This window comes from Antedon mediterranea, chromosome 4 (assembly GCF_964355755.1).
Source record: "Antedon mediterranea chromosome 4, ecAntMedi1.1, whole genome shotgun sequence".
Lineage (NCBI taxonomy): Eukaryota > Metazoa > Echinodermata > Crinoidea > Comatulida > Antedonidae > Antedon > Antedon mediterranea.
In genome coordinates, this window is record NC_092673.1 from 5,743,848 (window position 1) to 5,765,699 (window position 21,852).

Genomic DNA, 21,852 nt, shown 5'->3' on the forward strand with positions numbered 1-21,852 from the left:
ACAACAACTACATATCACAACACAGATGAGTTTTCCCAACACAAACACACGTGTTTTGATTGACTGTAAGTTTTCCTTGTTTATGAATAAATTAACATAATATAATGATAATCCAAAGTCGTCTGCTTATAATTATTCAATAGATACATAATAACGTTATACATTTTAAGAATATAGGCTTATCTGTAGAGCTTGTTTTGTCCTAAAGTAGGACTCTCTCTAGCTAGGCTAGGCTAGGCTAACATTGAGCCTCACTGACTGAACAGTTCTGCCTGCCTAAATGCTAGCTAGGCTAGTAGGTATAGTAGGCCTATGTATGGATGGCAGGGCTGCTCAGGATGGAGCTATTGCCTGTCTTTTTGACCAACATTTGGAAAGTGGTGTTGATTCATCATTTATCAAACAGTCCCTAATTTTCATGGCTAATTTAAATTCAAGAAACATTCAATTCAACTGAAAACATGTCATTAATTAATAATAAATACATGGCTATATAGTTACTTTTCTTTGCATTTACAGATGGCGGGTTAAAACCTAATAAACTTAATTTTTCATTACAATTGTATATTAACAGCAAATGGATTTGTTACCAAGAAGCAGTAGTGAGTTTCAGTCTGTGGATTATTGGGACAAATTTTTCAAGAAGCGTGGTGGTGCAGCATTTGAGTGGTAAAACAGACTTCAGGTTCATCTATCTCAATCCATTCATTCATCTTCTATTCATTTAATTCAGCTGCTCATCCATTCCTCCATCCACTTACTTTATTGATGATTTCATTTATCCATTTGTCGATCAATTAATAAATTATTCATCCATCCAATCTTCTTTTACATAGCTGATTTTTCATCAATCTTTTCACCTGCATCAATCTGCCATCTACCGTGGCAACAACTCGCATTCATCCACTCACTCATTTGTCCACTCACTCACTTTATTCTTTCACTCAATCTATTCTTTCACTCAATCTCCCACACACTTAATCTTGCACTCACTCATTCATTCATGCACTAACTCATTCATTAACCATCTACGCATTCATCTATCCACTCATTCATTCATCCACTAACTCAATCTTCCACTCAATGTTGAACCAACACATTCATCCACTCACTCCACCATTCTTACACTCACTCATTCATTCACTCACTTATTCTCTAATTTATCAATTTATTCATATCTTAATATTCACCTTTCATGCATCCAGTCCACCAGTCCGAGCATGTATACTGTATATATTTTTTCTCTTTTATATGAAAAGGTTAAAACTAATTTTTTTTTTAGGTATGGTGAATATGGAGATCTATGTGAAATCCTGCACAAGTACAGTAAAAGCAGTAACAAGGTGCTGATGATAGGATGTGGTAACTCAACACTGAGTGAGGACTTGTATGATGTAGGCTATCATCAGTTGATCAACATTGATATCAGTAAGGTGGTAATTAAAAACATGACTACGAGGAACGCGTCTACAAGACCAAAGATGAAGTTTATTGAAATGGACGTGCAGAAGGTAAGTTAATACTAATATATAATTCTGAAATTGCTTTTCTGCCAATATTGCTCAGCGTGTTATCGTGAGATCAAGACTTTGAGAGTCAATAATGCTTTTCAGATTGCTTGTGTCCTAGGCACACACATAAGTTTGTCTCTCTCCACCCAGGTGTACAAGTGGGATGAATAATTAGGGTCAATCACACCTGTGCTGATTAGATCAGGTGTGTTCCATACTTGTTTGATCCAACCACGGGAGTAATGATGCGCTTAGAGGCTTTGAGCATTAGAAACTATTATACATAATGAGAATGTTTGTCCAATGCTTATACTAATAGAGTAAAAAGTAACAAAAGGTGACAATGTTAAATTAGCTGTAGCTCCTTGGTGGTTTAGATACACAGGTGCCAATCCCAAAGTCCTTGGTTCAAGCCATTCATGATATCAGGAGTTATCCAATGGTAAAAGTTCTGATAAAGACATTTTTTACTTTTAAAGACTCTACAAACTGTTTTGTAGAGCATTGTTTGTGAATAAATATAATATCACTTATAAACATTATGCCTAATAAATAATAAAAATAATTAATTTTTCCAGATGACATTTGATGATAATCATTTCAATGTGGTTATTGACAAAGGAACGCTTGACGCCATTATGTCAGACTCGGAACCTGCCACAATTGAAAGTGTTCAAAACATGTTCTCAGAAATCGATCGTGTAGTTAATTATGGAGGGCGCTATATTTGTATATCATTAGCGCAACAACACATAGCAAAGGAAATAGTCACATGGTTTACAAATAAGTAAGTAATCTGAGTATCATTGCAGAGTCAAATCTGGTCTGATGTCAAAAAGAACTCCCTCCACTCATAAAAAGTTATAAGACTTGGTATTTGTTGAAGCATTTTTTAGGTTTCATATGAATGAATTGCAAATGGAAAATTCCCTATTGTATAATTTACTAATTTTTTAAACACGCTTTTTTACACGTTAAAGTCAAAATCGTGAACCATCTATTTTTCTGCTATTATCAAACTATCTCAAAAATATCCTGGACATAAAAATGTAAACAATTAGTAGAGTATTCTTTTGTTGAAAAATTTAAGAATTTCTTTTTTTTAAATCTAAAAATTATCTTATCAATAGCTTTGACTTTAACAAATATTGTTGTACTTCACATGAATACTTTATTATTGACAACACAGGTCATGGCTGGTAAGGGTACACAAGGTTATTACGGATGACAATGAAGAGAAAAAATCTGCTTTTGCTCTCCCCGTCTTCGTTTTTGTCTGTACTAAATTTAAACCAATCATGGCAAGCAAGGTACAGTATTGTAATAAAAAATCTGTTTGTTTTACCTCATACCTGTTCTACACATTCAGATGTGGCTCCATTCTCCTGAACATTTACAACCTACAATTGAATTCAGACATGCGGCGTCTATAACTTGACTATTGTGGGGACCATTTGTTCCATCAATATTTGTTTTATGTACCGCATACCACTACACATTCAGACGTATCTCTAGCCTCTTGAAAATTTACAACGTACAATTGAATTTAGACATGCACCCTCTATAAAATGACTACTGTATGGCAATGGTTGGACCACAGTCAATATTTGTTTTATATACATCATCATATATATAGGTCTGATCCTATAGTTGAACTCGGACATGTCCCTCATCTATAAAATGACTATTGTAGAGAAATGGTTATACAGTAATACTATTATTATATTATAGATGAATTGAAGTAATATATGATATACTGTAATCTCAGCTTTTCCTTATTCTCACAGATTTCCTCTTTTAAAGATATTGTCCATTTTGAAGTATCATAATAGTTATTAACTTTACCAACAAATTAGTTGAAAAAAAATAATTTATCCAAAATACAGACATTTTAAAAAAACTTTGTTTTCCAGTCAAAGTTTTCGATCAAAACATATCTTATAATGCAACGCGCTTGTTTGGCTACTCTGTATGCATAATCATAAAACTTCCTGGCGATCTGTGTGAAAACACTTTCTCAACCGCGACGAGTTGTAAACAATCCTAATTAGCATCATGCATAATGCATACTTCCAGATGAAATGTAATCAAATAATTTACCTGTTAATTACGTAAACTTGTTGTTTTTGGCTCGAATTTTCGACTTAAAGTAAATAACTTTAATATTACTTTGATATGGCCAATTTAAATTTAGAATATTTTTTTTCTTCATTTTTTTGTGTTTCAAGGGACAATACATCTTTAAATTTTAGCTTTTATTTTACAATAATATATCGACAGTTTAGTATTTCTTCTATGCTGTTATTGTTTATAAATCTTAACTCAATATATTTGTATATATTATAATCATTTTTAAAATTCAATCTCAGGCACCTTTACCACTAGATGTATTCTTCACTAAGAATTCTAGTAATCTACGGCTGGAGTCAGCTGAGGCTGTGATAACAGCTATCAAAGCCCAGCAAGACTATCATGTGATGCGTCACTCACTAAAAACTAGGTAATCAGATAACTTTTACACAGGTAACGAATTTGTCACGCAATTTCGTCATAAACTATTTTTACTTTGTCATGGTTGATTGATTTGATTTTATTAGATATCCTTCATGTGAAATACAAACAAAGATTTATAAAGATTATCATAATATAATAACTCCCTCCAAGTCTGTATAACAATTATGTGACTTATTAAGTGATTTATTTCCATTGGGGTCCAAATATTTAAAATAAGAAATTGAGTAGTTTCATTAGAAACTGTGTTTAGAAAGTTTCTAATACCATTGTTTGAAATAACACATTAAACACAAAACAATCCATCTTTAAATAAGAGTTTATTTCATTCAAATTATGGAAGTCCAAATGGAATTTGTACTACAGTAAAACTGATTAAAAATGTATAAAAATACCATTGTATAGCCAGCAGATGTATATACACACAATATGATGTGTACTGTAGATATTTAAAAATCAATAATGAAGGAACAGTAATATCTTATTTGTACTGATGCCTCTTAAATAGGTCAGTGGATGAAGAGCAGCTGTCCTTCCAGTTGTACAATGCAAAACAACCAACAACTCCCAGATTTACTCTGTTCGTTGTTGATTCAAAAGGTGCGCTTCCCCCTGCCAACAAGTTTGCTGTGTTTATTGTCCCACAAGGAAGGTCAGTATCAATGTGATGTGCCCATATATGGACATGATATCACGTCATATCACTACCATATTTGGGTATATCACTACCATATTTGGACACATCACACTTTTTTTGTCAAACTAGTTTGATAGTGTAGACATAGCTTTAAAACATTTGAAAATAATGTTACCCATAACTCATTTTAGAGAGGTTGAGTGGTTGTTCAGTAATCCCAAGGGGCGTGTTGATCTTGCAAAGTCTGCTAGTTTCCAACGTCTTATTGTTGTGACACTTCATCGGGACAACCAATATGAGAGTCTGAAGGCAATACAAGATGAACTGTCTGGTGATGTCATGGAGTTGGCGCCTTCTGATCTTCCTGAAAATACAAAGGTAAGTTCATGTTGTTATTTACTTACCTTTTATAGACGAAAAATGTACTCTACAACATACTTTATGCTGAATAGATACACTGCAGCCACTTATTTGTATACCTCCCTGCTGCAGCAGTCATGCTCAGTATAAATGTACTTGTGAAATGCTGATGATACCTTATTCTATGTTCATGTAGAACATAATGATCATTATTGGTGTACTTGTACAACCTGTTGATACTTACCGTATATTTCGGTGTATAAGTCGCACCTGTGTATAAGACGCACCCCCAACTGAGAGTAAAATATCGGTATTTTTTATATCGACGCACCTTATATTTCATCAAAACAATGTTTTTTTAAATTGTAATCAATATTATTGTGATAATATATTTTGTTATATCTACAACGGCGTCCTTTATTTAGGTTTTTTCTTACCTAGGCTCGGCCGCGCCCAGCCTCAACAAGTTCTTTCTCACTTGTTATTCATGAGTTTCGCCGCAACATCGAGTGCATGACCGTGTGTGTAACACGCACGTGTGTGTGTGGGCTAGCCTCGCTCGATCATTTCGAGAGGGCGCACGTTTTCACAGACAATCGTATTCGATTAGTATCTATGTATCCGAGAAGTGTGTACGCTAGGTCCATGCTATAATCACCTGGAGAATGTACTAGTCGAATACCGCACACCATGTGCCACCAAAAGAAGGGCTCGCGCTTGGGGTACGGCGATCGTGCGTATAACTACTGTATAAATAAATACTATTCCAATCGTACGACGTAAACGTTTACAAATGAAATTTTATCGGAGCGCCATAATGAACAAATCTTTTCATCATATTTAGTATAACATCATGCCTAGGCAGAAGCAGGTTGCCGTTACGTTAGTTAGTTACTGTAGCTAGGCCTAGCCTACTCAGGCCTAGCAAACGAGGTGACGATAGCCTAGGCCTATGTACAATCTGTGTGGTGAGGCATTTATGTTCGGTGTATAAGACGCACCCTTAATTTGGAGGTCAAATTTGCGTGTCAAAAGTGCGACTTATACACCGAAATATACGGTATGCAACATTGCAATAGACACACTGCAGTCATACAGAACAATGTTATGCTCAGTATTAATGTACTCGTCTACAACATGTTAAATAATCTCTTATTATGCTACATTGCAATAGACACACTGCAGTCATACAGAACAATGTTATGCTCAGTATTAATGTACTTGTCTACAACATGTAGATGATCCCTTATTATGCTACATTGCAATAGACACACTGCAGTCATACAGAACAATGTTATGATCAGTATTAATGTACTTGTCTACAACATGTAGATGATCCCTTATTATGCTACATTGCAATAGACACACTGCAGTCATACAGAACAATGTTATGATCAGTATTAATGTACTCATCTACAACATGTAGATGATCCCTTATTATGCTACATTGCAATAGACACACTGCAGTCATGCAGAACAATGTTATGATCAGTATTAATGTACTTGTCTACAACATGTAGATGATCCCTTATTATGCTACATTGCAATAGACACACTGCAGTCATACAGAACAATGTTATGATCAGTATTAATGTACTTGTCTACAACATGTAGATGATCCCTTATTATGCTACATTGCAATAGACACACTGCAGTCATACAGAACAATGTTATGATCAGTATTAATGTACTCATCTACAACATGTAGATGATCCCTTATTATGCTACATTGCAATAGACACACTGCAGTCATGCAGAACAATGTTATGATCAGTATTAATGTACTTGTCTACAACATGTAGATGATCCCTTATTATGCTACATTGCAATAGACACACTGCAGACATACAGAACAATGTTATTCTCAGTATTAATGTACTTGTCTACAACATGTAGATGATCCCTTATTATGCTACATTGCAATAGACACACTGCAGTCATACAGAACAATGTTATGATCAGTATTAATGTACTTGTCTACAACATGTAGATGATCCCTTATTATGCTACATTGCAATAGACACACTGCAGTCATACAGAACAATGTTATGATCAGTATTAATGTACTCATCTACAACATGTAGATGATCCCTTATTATGCTACATTGCAATAGACACACTGCAGTCATACAGAACAATGTTATGATCAGTATTAATGTACTTGTTGGATGATCACTTATTATGCTACATTGTCAAGCGGAACATAATCATTATTAATTAGCAATCCTCAAATGGAAGTAATTGTTAAAGAAGCAGTTTAAAAACATAAGTTTGCGTTAATTCTATTAGGTACCATTTTTGTCTATTGGTGATGATATTGGAAAGAGGACGATTGTTGAACGAGGTACTAGTCAATTGAGTGGAGATTTCATCATTGAGGATGTTGAAACACAGGGAGAATCTATGAGACGATTAATATTCATGAAGTCACAACATCATGTTCAGTCGGAGTCTAAACTAAAGAAAGGTATAAATGGAACAAAAAGAGTCCTTGTATCATTCATTCAGAGCAAGCAACTGGGGCCGGATTTATCAAACTTGCTTAGCAAAAATATCATCTTAACTTTGCCTTAAATCCTTGATTTTGCCTAAGTCAGATTTATTAATATATCTAAGCAAAAATATTTGCTTAATTTTGTCTTAAATCTAGAACGAACAACACCCTGCCTTAAGATGAAAAATGTTGTCTTATCTCATTTCTAAAAACAGAAACATTCTTTTTGACAATGCGAGCCGGAACATTGAACGCTGTACTACGAACAATAATAAAATAATAAAAACAATAGTAGCCAGAATGCGCCCTCTCTTGTTGGGAGTAAAAACATGGAGATAAAATGTTATAGCGCCGCCATCGCTAAGAGAAAAAAAGCTAATGCGCACGCGTAAGATAAGATTTTTCGTCTTAAGACATAATTTGCTGCCCTCTTTAATTTTGCGCATGTGCAAAGTAAAATTTACCTAAGACAATTTGATAAATAAGATTAAGTTATTTGTTTAAGCACTTCTTAAATATTTCAGCTTAAGCAAAACTATAAGCAATTACATACAAGAACGTGATTAAGTTCAAAATGGCGTCATGTGGCAACCCCTCCGTGGATCTAAACTGTTTTTGTTTTTCTATGTTTAGCAATTTTTCATACACGCAATGGTGACTTAATAAATGAATGTAACACATAAATGACAATTGAAAAATGTTTTGTATATGGAGATATATAAATTACAATAAACCAATAAATAGGTATGTGTAAACAGATTTAAAACTTTCTTTTTTTTAGTGTCAGTGAGAAGTAAAGGAGGTAAAAGAACATCTAAAGTAGTCATAGATAGAAGCTATATTAGCTTTGAAACACACAAAGGCATCATAGCTGGCTTAGCACTTATTCCAAACTTTCAACAAGTTATACGTACGTATCACTAAGTATTAAGTGACGTTTATTCCTTAGAAAATGTGGGATGAAACCCAGTTGTCTTTATTTGTCACATAATAATTATTATTTTTCATGAATTCTACATTAGTATGGTATTATATTGTATTGTATCTATATATAAATTTACGTAAGGGCAAAGTTCGGTAAATCGAGCGTTTTTTCTAGAATGTTTACTCGATGGTATATAAAGTTGGTTAGAATCTCGGTACTGATTTTAACCACTTGATGTGGTCAGGCCGATTTTCTAAAAAAATACTATTTTGATAGATTTAATATACGTTTATACAAATGTATTGATTTGCAACATTCCAATCTCTCAGACTCCCAGTTTGTAGGTAAATTTATGGGCCCTTAAAACTGAGATATAGCATTGCAATACTTTGACAATATTGTAAATACTGTCGTATTAGGCATTTTTGGTTGCCATTTTAATCAAAATTTTCTTACTGTGAATGTGGTTACTGTTAGATAAACACACAAAGAAAATTTCTTACTGTGACTGTGGGTAGGCTCTACTGCTGGATATATAAACACATAATATACAAATAAAAACTTTATTACTGACAGTTGCTTCTCAATATTTGTATTAATTAATAATTATAAAAAACATAAACTTCGTAGTGGTGTATCATTACATGTACTTTACTATTTCAATCGACTATAACAGGGACAGTTTAAAAAAAGTATTGAATCGTAAATGTTTTACTGTGTTAATATATATTATTGTTAGGCCTTTAAAACATTTAAAACAATATTTCGTTACTGAGTGGATAAATAATATATTTAAAAATTGTTCTTCCCATCCTCTTCCACATCCCTCAACTCTAATGTTATATACAAAACACAAATTGGATTTGTTAAAATGAATTCAAATTTGGACTCATTTTTAAGACAAGTTTCTCTTTCTGAAGTAGGCCTAATTCCCAGGGTGCTAATTTTAGTTAACTACATTAATCATCGTGTCTATTTTATTCGTTTCTAAAAACGACAATGTATTGTAGTCCTGCGGTACGTACATTTGAAATTGCCAGTTTTTTAAAGCTGAAATTACTGTGTATTCGAGAACCATCTGTAGACACAACCTAGATGGTACGCGAGCGTACTATCTAGTATTTTAAAGTTATGTAATAGAATGAAAGTTATTGATTAGAAATGCTATATTTTAATGTTCTGAATTTACCAATCCTGGCTTCATTATGTTATAAAACCATATTCATATACATAATATTATTCTTATTGTTTTACATTAGAGCATCCTTGGAAGTTTCTACTTATTGGCTTAGGAGGTGGAGGTCTACCAGTAGTCTTACATTCAATGTTTCCAACAGTAAGTATTAAGATTTATTAGTCATCAAAAACTACCAATAACTAAACCCTGGGGCCCCAGAGCAACTACCCAGCATTGGAGGGCCCCTAGTGAGTGCTAAACCAGGGTGTTTCCCCCTGCATTACGCTACTGGACAAGACTATACTGTAGTAGCACTAGTAGGGCCCAGTATTGAAATCTAAACCTGATTATGAGATTACTGTATATATTACAGACAAAATAAAATTCTTAAACGTGGTTATTTTTACTTAACATAGTTTGAGGGCTATATTCAGGTTCAGACTGGAACCACTTTAATACTATGAAATGCGTTATTTCTCATGTGTAGATTGAGTTAGATGTCGTAGAATTAGACCCAGCAATTATCAAAATTGCTCAAGATAGATTTGGTGTGGTACCTGATCAAAGACTGCAGTTATTGGAAGGAGATGGTATTAGATTTATAGTGGATAACTCACAAACAAGTAAGTACATTATAAATAAAAAAGTTAGTAAAGAAAATGAAATATTGTAAAAAAAAACATTTTTTATTGTAACATTGAATGTATATTTAGATCTATTTGTTCCTATAATGCAAAGTAGTAGTAATAATATTGATTTAAAATATTTTAAATAAAAAATGATTTGTACATTTATTGTAATTATAAACAGCAAACAGCAGACAAAAAAAAGTACTCGATATATACTGTAATTGAAATCCTCTCAATAGTAACTCCAAGGCAGCAAGAAACCAGATAAAGTTGATGTATTTGAGACAGTATTTAATTGTACAACTTGCTCAGAGGATATATTGGGTTTTTTAAAATCTTCAGTACAAACTTTCTGTTCCTGAAGAAAAAGATTCTAATTAAATTTCTAATTGAATTGTACTATTTCTCAGATAATAATGTGTATGATGTCATCTGTTTTGATGTAAATGCAAGTGAGGGTTCAATATGGCCACCTAAAGAATTTCTACAAAAGACATTTCTACTGAAAGTTCAAACTCTCTTAAAACAGAAAGGCAAGTATTTGTTATTCTTTATTACCACCTATAATTGTTCAATTCAATTGTCCAAATTTGTATAGCATCAACAACTGTAGATGCTATACAGTTTATGATAGTCAAGTTTTGTTGACAGTGAGATAATGGGAACATCAAAAGGGCTTGACTGCTAGACTGAAGTGTTTGCATCAAAAACATTTACCACCAGGCGATTTCTGAGAAAACTTCCTAGTAAATTGTTTGTGTATTATTTTGATTGAAAACCTCAGATTAATGTGGACAGATCTATATATAAGATATAAGAGGTTGGCAAGTGAAGTGGGCCACTTGATCTGAATTAAATAAAATTGTATTATGAAATAATAATTTGTCGTTGTTTTCTTTATTTCAAGGTCTGTTTGCATTAAATTTTGGCTGTCGAGAAGATAATTTAAAAGCATCATCATTAGCCACAATCAAGGAGGTCTTCCCAGCAATGATCATTAAACCTATTGAAGGAGAAGTGAACTGTGTTGTGTGTGCATCAAGTAACATAGACCAACAAGTATGGCAAGAAAAACAAAGTGAAAACTTACCACCAACCATTGAACTACTTCAGAATAAAGTTAAACAATTGAGCAGCGAAGAGTTTGATATTGCAGAAATGTTCTCAGAAATGCAAATACAATGAATCGTTGATACTGTAGCATTAACATTGGGTAAATGTGCATAGGAAGCACCAACACCTGGTAATATTAAAAGTTAAAGACCCATTCCCTACATTTATTTAGATCTATAGTTTAAGATCACAAACTACATTAATGCAAAAATAAATACTATGTGGTCCTATTAAGAAAACTTTTTTCGTCTTTAAATGTTTAAAAATGTGAAAAATAAGGCGACTTTAATCATTTTAGCGGCCCGCTATAAATCCCAACATGCATTGCACGCGGATTGATATTTTTGTTTTTCTTCTGTAAATCTCCCACTTTTCGATCGAGGCCAAAACAAATAGAAGACTCCTAACTTTTCAGCTAAAATACTGGGTTTCCCCCAATTTGTATCAATGGAGTCTGTCAAAAACAGAAAGATAATGAATGCAGCAACTATACAACGTCAGGCTAGGCCTTGGGCTAACGTACCATGTTTGCACCGCGAGCTACTTAGGTAGTGCATTGTTTCTCTCTTTTTATAATTTACCATAAAACGCAAATTTAAGGCAAGGAATGACCTGGTTTAATGTTTTTAAAGTAATATATATATGTATTATTTTTACAAAACGTCACAAATTGTAGGGAATGGGTCTTTAACTTATGAGGATAAAAATGGAGAAGGAGCAGGCAACTTGTATATGATTTTGGAAAGAAACAGTTTTATATATTTATTTCCTTTAAATTAACTGAAATTTTTAAAAACAATCTTTTTCTCTCCAATAAAAAACAAAATAGTATAATTAGTATAAGATGTATACAAAAATCTTGCTTTTTGTCAATAATATTTAAAAAATGCTAATGTACAATATACAAATTTCATGTATTATTAACATTGAGTGGATAGAGTTCAAGAATTGCATTGTGGGCTATGACATAATTAACCTACAAATTGATTGCAAAGTTATGATTCTTTATTTTAACCAGGATGTGTTTGTTTTTCAAGATATGGAAACAAACATTAATATTCTATGGTACTTCTAGAAGGTCAACTTAAAGGCAATCATAACTAAAAAAAAATGAGAGGAATTATCTAATACGGCATCAATCGGTTATGTCAGTTTGAAAAAAATACCGTAAATATGCACCACATCCTCAATTTAAATCTTCTCTGCATCCAAAACTACCCTTGTAAAACAAAGTTAAATAAATAATAAATAAAACAAAACATTTATATCTTTCTTTGATGTCCTTATATGCAAAATGTAAGACACAATATCATGTTCAGTCTGAGTCTAAACTAAAGAAAGGTGTAAATGAAACAAAAAATATATGCAAACCAAATTGTACATCTAAACTAAGATAAGCATACATTTATTAAAACTAATGTCTTTTACACTGAATACAACACAATTAACACAATTATAAAAATATAAACTGGAATTATACCAGGACTAGAATAGATTGGCCCAAATAATCATAAAAAAGCAAATTTAGCAGGAAGTTTAATACCCAAGAAATAATTTATAAATATTACAGACATTGAAAGGGCAATTTAGGAGATAAACAAAAACAAATATTTACATTATTGATAACCAAGATATTTTGAGGCCTAGTGCATTGTCCATAAAACAAGTATGTGTGTCCAGATGTTGTAAGCTTAGATAAGAAGAAATTGTAGAAAAATAAGAAAGAAGAAATGAGATTTAAAAAGAGATAAAACTTTTATCCAAGGACCATTATGTAATTAACACAAAAACCATTGATTGTAGATTGCACTACAGAATATTAAAAATATTGTTATGATCTATCTCATCTACAACGTGCTGATGATCCCTTATAGTCCAGTCAATCTAGTGATATTTAGAGGTAAACCCACCACAAATTGCAATAGTAACGAAACATTGATTTTTTCATTCCAAATGTAGTTTAGAATGACATATTAAAAGTCACCGAAAATTGAAGCATTGGAACACATTATTTTTTACGTAATCTCAACAACTATATAGTGATTTTATTCCGTCAATATTTTTGGGGTAGGGGTAACATTTATGCCCATAACTTGTGGGTTTATAATCCAATCTCAATAATCTTGATATCAATGTGTAGAATATATATTTCTTTCTAAAATGCAATTTAAAAAAACAAAATACAACACTTATTTATATAACTAGAGGTCAAAGGGTTATTGACCTTTTACAAAAAATCATTTTTTCCTTAAAAAAATGATTAACTGCAATATCGTATGCCATAATTGTGGATGCATTTTAATCAAAATTGTGTTTTTTCTGTACCTATCAATATATAAAATAGGAAACATGATGTTAACTAGAAGAATTTTAAAAGTAATGATGTACTATTCTTATTGAAATTGATTCTTGATCAAATGTAATGTAAACAATTTTGGGGTAGGGGGTAGCGTTTATGCCTATAATCTATTATTTTATAATCATATCTAAATAGCTTTAGTACCAATGTGTAGAGTATATATATCCTACTAATATACATTAAAAAAACAATTAATACAACAGTTATACGTAACTAGAGGTCAAAAGGTTATTGACCTTTTACAAAAACTCAAATTTTTCCTAACAAAATTATTAACATGCAATGTCTTATTCCATAATTGTCGATGCATTTGATGTAACTTGTGTTTTTTCTGTACCTATCGTCATATGAATTAGGAAAAATGATGTTAAGTATTTTGAATTAATTATGCACTTATAATAAATAAATAAATAATAATAACAATAATAAAAATAATCCTATAATAATGATAAATTGTTATCAACAACAGGTAGTGTAGTAGTAGGTAACATTATTTTATGCCTGCCAATAACATCTAAATAACTACAAATGTGTATAATATGTATTGCTTACTCTAAAAACTAATTGATACAACAGTTTTTATGTAACTATAGAGGTCATTGACCTTTTACGTAAAACTAAATTATGGTTATATATATTTTATTTATATTTTGGTAGTATTTGGTGCAAATAATGTTTTTCCTGTACCTATTGCATCATCATGAAATAGGAAAAATAATGCTAGCTAGAAGAATGATGACTGTCGCAGAGAACAGGACAATAGTCATCTTGTCAAATTTGCTGACGACACTGTCTTGCTGTCTCTCCTTCAAAATTCACAGGACGGTCATGTTCCGCATTAGATTGTTTTATCCAATTTTGTGGAAACTAGTCTACTTGGAACCCAATGTGACCAAAACCAAGGACATGATTGTAGATTTTAGGAAGGAGAAAGGACGCAGCCCTCTGGTATCCATCATAAATGACGAACCAGCGATATTGTTCATTCCTTTAAATACCTAGGTACTATATTTGAGGACAAGCTCAGCTGGGAATTAAATACAGAGGCATGAATAGTAAAGAAAGGACACCAGAGACTTTATCTGTTTAAGGAAGCTGAACCATTTTAATGTCGATAGATAAAGTAATTCTCAGGTTTTTTTTATAATTCCTTTATTAAGAACGTTTTAACTTTTTTCCTTTATATGCTGGTTTTTTAGTCTTAGGGTCAAAGAGAGAAACTCACTACAAAGAATTGTTAACTTAAGTTCTAAATTAATAGGTTGTCAACTTTGTAGCTTATCTTCCTTCTGTGACATGCAAACTCTAGAAAAAAGTAGAGCTATTCTAAAAAATGTTAACCATGCCTTGTTCAGTGATTTCGAGCTTATGCCTCATGGGTGTCGCTTTCGATGCATGTAGAACAAACCGGAAAAGATATTCGTTTTTGCCAGTTGCCATCCGACTCTTCTCGAACTTTGACTCTTGTTATATTGTACTGTGTATTGTGATATTTTTGTATATTTTGTAGGATCATTTTAATCCAGACCTTTTTATTTGAATTGCTCCGTGTGGGATGATATTGTTTAATCCTTCAAATAGAAAAGGACTCACAACTTATATGTCATCAGTATCACTTTCTTGTTCGGGTATTAGTACAGTGAAATGCCATTGCATTCACCACATGTAGTTCTAGCTAGTTACCCCTGAATGCTTCAAGGAGATACTCAGGTGCTGGCTTTAAGTCTGTGTGTAGAGAAACCATGTTTCCATCATCTGATCTTCCATCCCCAATCCTCAGTACACATATCAACCCCACTCCATTGCTAAAAGATAACTTGAACTTGAACATGATGTTAAGTACCTTGGTTGTGGTACGATTATGAAGTTGGCGATATGCGAGGTTGTACTTGTAGATGGGATGGAGTCAAAGGCATTCCACGTTTTCCAGGTCGTCCATTGTACAGACACACTAAATCATTTTCTCTAGCAATCACAATGTCATCCTTTGTAGCTTGTTTGCATCTGAAGACTACAGCATAATGTAAGAAATAAGTGCAATGACAAGCTTTTTTTAGAGCCAATTCTGAAAACTCTGGATGTTGTGTCACCAGTATCGCATGAGCAAACAGAAGGTTATCACAGATGTCTCTCAAAAGTACTGTTTGAACCAGTTTGATAGTCCAGCATCTCAGTTCCAGTCTAAAGAATATCACAAGATGTTTTAAATGCTTGACTGCAGAGGAGCACTAGTAGATCCGTGTCATCGGATAATGACAGATGTTTTCCTGTTTGCTGATTCAATGGTTTTTTGTACTATCCGAAAGAACATCTGCATCAGCAGTTGCATTCACTCATTGCCATGTTGTTCAAATACTAGTTACGAAGATTTATAAATTGTTGTTTGTTACAGAAAGTGATCTAATTTTGTGGAACATGTCACTGGTAAAATGTACAGGGACACTACCACCTGACACGCCTTACCATGTGCGCCGTCTTTGGTGTATGAGCTGCTTTCATAATCATCAAAGACTATGATGGCAGAGCAATATTTTTTACAGATCTCTACACTATTCCATGGAATGCTGTGCAGTAGAGCACTACCATCTAGAATGTAGGCCTACTGGACATCATTCAGTGATTTGGATGTGTTAGACTATTCAGAAGAAGTTGTTTCCGCATAGCATCATGTTGGTTTATTAGCTGAAAGTATTGTAAGTTGGTAGTTTCAAAAAGTGCTGGTGGATAACAAAGTTCATGTTCATGTTGTCACCTTGAGTCTCCTCTGGAACTGTAGGATCAATGCACACATATTTGCCTGTATGTACATATGACTTGATTACCAGGATCTTGAATACATTGCAAGACTTTCTGGCCAAAATATTCAATGCTTAATACCACATTGCTTATATTCCGAATCACCTGCAGTAACTCCCGTATCAATGGTATGAAGTCTCTGAGTCGTAACCAAATGTATTTTTCAATTGCCATTGTGTCCCTGACGTGTGGCCATAAGGTCTTATGTTGGCCGCTGCTGGAGTAACGCCCTGATACTATTGCAAGGCATTACATACATTTCAGCGCAGATTTGGTCTGGATGTACTCATTCCTATATCTCTTGCCAAACCTCTGGTTTTCTTTGAGGCTTCTCATAGAAACCCTTTCAATCCAGTCCAGATGGTCCGAACGTCATACAACATGGAGGTCATTGTCAAACTGCTGTTGAACATCTTTGTATTTCTACTGGTTAAAAAATCGTTAAAATACTTATACAGTACATCCCAATATAAATACTGTAACCATGGCAACACAAATGCCATCTGGAAAAAATGGAATGTAGATCATCCAGAAGCAACAGGAACGGAGATGTCACTCATCTGCATCTTGAGCTGGTCATTAGTGTATCGCTTTGGACTGAAATGTTCACCCCAGGGTATCCCTGTGTGTATACCATTGTTGATTACAGCTAAAACAACATTTTTTTGCCAAAATTGACACATTATGTTGTGTTTTTCCGCAAAAATGACATTCTAAATAACATCTTATGACTATAAGTTTGATATCACTGAATAGGAAATTTAAGAAGCTTTCGGATGACATAAATCAAACTTGTATATAATGTATTCAAATGGTTAAATATATGTATAATGGGGCATATTAATTTTGAATTAAAATGACCTTTATTGACCTCTGACCCTTGACCCAATGCTTGGATTTTCGGTGACTTTTAGTATGTTGCTCTACACTTTATATGGAATTCAAAAATACTTGCTTTGTTACTATTGCAATTTGTGGTGGGTATATCATTAGATTGACTGGAATATTATGCTACATTGCAATAGACACACTGCAGTCATGCAGAATGTGATTATTATTATTAATAGCAATCCTCAGTGGTAAAGTAGTTGGTAAAGAAGCAGTTTAAAAAACAAAAGTTTTATTTTATTAGGTACCATTTTTGTCTATTGGTGATGCTATTGGGACAAGGACGATTGTTAAATGCGATACTAGTCAATTGAGTGGAGATTTTATCATTGAGAATGTTGAAACACAGGGAGTCACAACAACATGTTCAGTCCGAGTAAAGAAAGGTATAAAAGAAACAAAAAGTGTTCTTGCAACAAACATACAAACATTCGAAAGCAAGCACCTGAAGATTGAGGTATTCCTCATTATACAGCCTGTAGTGCATTCAAATGTGTCTATTTATCTTAAATATCTATTTTGCTCTTTGTTGCATCAAGCATATTTGCCTACGTGACATATAATCTTGTTTGTAGGTTGTAAACTTGTACTATAATTATGATTACCATTATCTTGATTATAGCTTTCCTCCTCATAAACTAAAAAATACTCTAAAGTCTAAAGTATGCTTACATAAGTTGTTATAGGACAGAAAGTTCTAGAAGACAAACTACGAACAGGTACTAAATAAAATGTTTACATTATTAGCAAAAAAGATAAACAATCTAATGTCAATAACAATAAATCAATAATCTTTCTTTTTGCAATTCGTATAGAAAAACATAAAAGGAAAAAATAGCCCGATAAAAGGTTACAGCAAATGACAAAAGTTATAAATGTCTGTTGTGTATCTATATAACAAACATGCGTCATGATGTAGGCGTAGGCATATGAAGGCATATGAACATATTTAGGAAAGTTAATGAAAGAAAAGACAAATATATGTGTGTATTACTGTATTACATAGCCTATGTAGGCCTACAATAACATGATTGGTAAAAATGGCACCATGTGACTAGGTTAGTTGCGTAACGACTATGAGCGCTAACTGGCTAAACCCAGGGGCCCATGAGCAATTCCCTAAAGAAAAAACAGGCAATAAAATACTTCAAGCTAAAAACGCCCGAGGTCTCCAGTGTTGGAGTGCCACCAGGGGCCTCGTCTCTGCGTTATGCCACTGGACTAGCTCTACATGAATCAAAAACGTTAAAATTCCTTATAGGGAAGATATAACAATTACTGTAACTGTCTTTTTATGTTCATAAATTTTTCAGACATGCAATGAGGACAGGGATGCAGAAAAAAAGGGCACTTGAACCAAGGACATAAATTTTTTTTTTTTTTTATTAGGCAGGGGTGCAGCGTGCATTCACATTCTTTACGTAGGTATTTATAATTTTTAACATGGGTTTGTACGTGATAAATATGACACACACAACCCGTTTGGTGTATTTTAGGCCACCACAGGTATAGGAAAATGTTGAGAATATGAACCCCTATTTGTTCTGAAATTGCACTCTCGAACTCAAAAATCTAGGTATGGTTACTTTGTTCAGAAAAATGTAGGTTTGTGTTATTTATATTATCTATGGATGGAGAAGAACTGACTGTAAAGATGGATTTGGGCTCAATGAAAAATAGCGTCGATCATTCACCAATACATAAACAATTCAACGCAGCCCAGGGTTTCTTCTTATTTAATATAGACCCCAACTTCTCAATATTACGTTATATAGGGCGTAGGCTGGTTGCTGTCTGTGGGTGCGAAAATTGTAAATGTGGGATGATCTGTAAGAAAATGTTGAAAAATACAGTTGCTAGGTCCCGGAAATTGGGCTTATAAATTGATATATGAAATTGGACTTATTATACTTCGATGATATGAAACAAAATATATAAGTCTCCAAGACCAGCCCTTCTATCATGGTTGGGGCTGAGCTGAGAAAATTTAGAAAAATAGAGATGCTATTATGAAATTAAAAGTCTAAAGGAACAGCCCACCATGGTTGGGGTGGAACTAAGACAATTTTGAAATATAGAGTTGCTAGGTCCCAGAAATTGGACTTACTATACTTTGAAATATATAACAAAATATATGAGTCTCCAGAACCCGCCCTACCATGGTTAGGGATGAAAAAGAAAATTTGTAAAACAAGAGCTGCAGGTCTTCATAAATTGCACTTATAACTTGCCAGGCTTAGAGGACCTTTTTGCCTTTTAACAGAGCCCGTCTAACACGTAATACAGAAGTTTTTGTGAACAGAGACCATCTGCAGTGTTTCGAGGTTGCTGTTTTTGTAAGACCCTGTTGGCTAATATAACGGTTCAGACTGGAGCCACTTTAATACTATGAAATGTGATATTTCTCATGTGTAGATTGAACTAGAGAATTATCAAAATTGCTCAACATAGATTTGGTATGGTACCTGATAAAAGACTGCAATTATTGGAAGGAGATGGTGTTAAATTTATAGAGGATAACTCAAAACAGGCAAGTGCATTATAAAAGTAAAAACTTTAGTAAAGCATGTTATAAAGAAAATGAAATATCAATTAAAAACAAGAAAATATTTAAAACATTTTTTTATTGTAGTTTTGAATGCATATTTAGAGCAATTCTTGTATTTAATGTATTTGTATAAAAAAATGTATATAATAGTAAGTGCTGGGTATAAAATTGATAAATAGTAACTGTAGGCAGCCATAAACTAGATAAAGCAGATTTAATGCAGTATTAAATTAATACACAACTTGCATTTAATCTTAAACATAGGATATTATATTGGTTTTCTATGAAATTAGTCCTTCTCTGAAGCTCCATCCAGTACTAACTTTCTCTCCTCTAGAAACAGATTTAACTACAGTACTTGACTTTTACAGATAATGTGTATGATGTCATCTGTTTTGATGTAAATGCAAGTGAGGGTTCAATCGGGGGTTCAATCTGGCCACCTAAAGAATTTCTACAAACATCATTTCTACTAAAAGTTCAATCTCTTTTAAAACAGAAAGGTAAGTATTTGTTACTTCTTATGACCTGACCATCAATACAATTTTCAAAATTTGTATAGCATTTATAGTTGTTGATAAATAGTAAAGTCACAATTCACAGTTTATAATATTCAGGTTTTGTTGACAGTGAGATAATGAGAACATTATAAGAGCTTGACTGACAAAAGCATTTACCTTTACATCTATGGAAGGCAATTGCTGATAAAACTTCCTAGTACATTGTTTGTATATTATTTTGATTAAAAACCTCAGATTATTATTAATGCATATGCAAGAGGTTGGGAAGTGAAGTGGGCCACTTGGTCTGAATTAAATAAAAATGTATTATTATGAAATAATTTATCCGGTTTTCTTTATTCCCAAGGTCTGTTTGCATTAAATTTTGGCTGTCGAGAGGATAATCTAAAAGCATCATCATTAGCTACAATCAAAGAGGTCTTCCCAGCAATGATCATTAAACCTATTGAAGGAGAAGTGAACTGTGTTGTGTGTGCATCAAGTAACATAGACCAACAAGTATGGCAGGAAAAACAAAGTGAAAACTTACCACCAACCATTGAACTACTTCAGAATAAAGTTAAAAAATTGAGCAGCGAAGAGTTTGATATTGCAGAAATGTTCTCAGAAATGCAAATACAATGAATCGGGATTGTAGCATTAACATTTGGCAAATTTGCATGGAAAGCAGCACACCTGGTAATAACAGAAAGATAAAGTTACGAGGATGGGGATAGAAGGAGCATCAGAAACCTTGATATGATTTTGGAAAGAACCATTTTTATTTATTTATTTCCATTAAAATAACTTATCTGAAGTGGCAACTGTGATACTAAATACTAATTTTTCTATAAAATCATGTCAGCTTAGGTAAAAAAAAACCCTTATGTTTTATTTACGTTAAAAAAAATTGAATTAAATACCAGAATTTGTTTTACGAGTTGATCACTGCTGTAAAAATAAAAAATGACGTCATAGATAGAATGCCGCCTATCGACTCTATACAATATTTTACAGACTTGTATTGCTAGTGTATAAATGCATTAACGAAGGAAAAGATTTTCCAAAATCAAAACTCTTTTAAACATACTCAAATTCTGACTAGAAGTGAATGATTACAGTTGTTGAGTTTTTTCTTTAATTCTTTACAATTTTTTTTTTTTTTTTTTTGCGCCTTTATTTTTGGGCCTCTTATGCCAAGATAACTTTTTTTGGCCTAATCTCAAACTACACCAAAATATAGTTGCACAAGTGAACTTAAAACAATATCACATTTACTAATAAAAGAGTAATGATATTATAACAATATCATCCATATCATCTCTATCAATGAATCTTCAAGGCACTGGCACTCATTACACTTTGCTACATATGATAACTTTATCTATATATAAATTTACGTAA

General features: G+C 33.0%; 1 protein-coding gene across 1 annotated transcript; it reads left to right on the forward strand.

Annotated features, from left to right (window-relative positions):
• Positions 1 to 17: 17 nt before the first annotated feature.
• Positions 18 to 21,267, forward strand: LOC140046711 (eEF1A lysine and N-terminal methyltransferase-like). The gene is made up of 17 exons (XM_072091414.1): positions 18 to 65; positions 575 to 669; positions 1,283 to 1,511; positions 2,090 to 2,298; positions 2,701 to 2,821; positions 3,881 to 4,011; positions 4,531 to 4,674; positions 4,851 to 5,037; positions 7,309 to 7,486; positions 8,295 to 8,423; positions 9,698 to 9,774; positions 10,103 to 10,238; positions 10,655 to 10,777; positions 11,152 to 11,416; positions 19,852 to 19,934; positions 20,320 to 20,451; positions 20,816 to 21,267. The coding sequence occupies exons 2-17, from the start codon at positions 578 to 580 to the stop codon at positions 21,091 to 21,093; spliced, it is 2,514 nt and encodes an 837-aa protein (XP_071947515.1). The 5' UTR covers positions 18 to 65; positions 575 to 577; the 3' UTR covers positions 21,094 to 21,267.
• Positions 21,268 to 21,852: the final 585 nt, after the last annotated feature.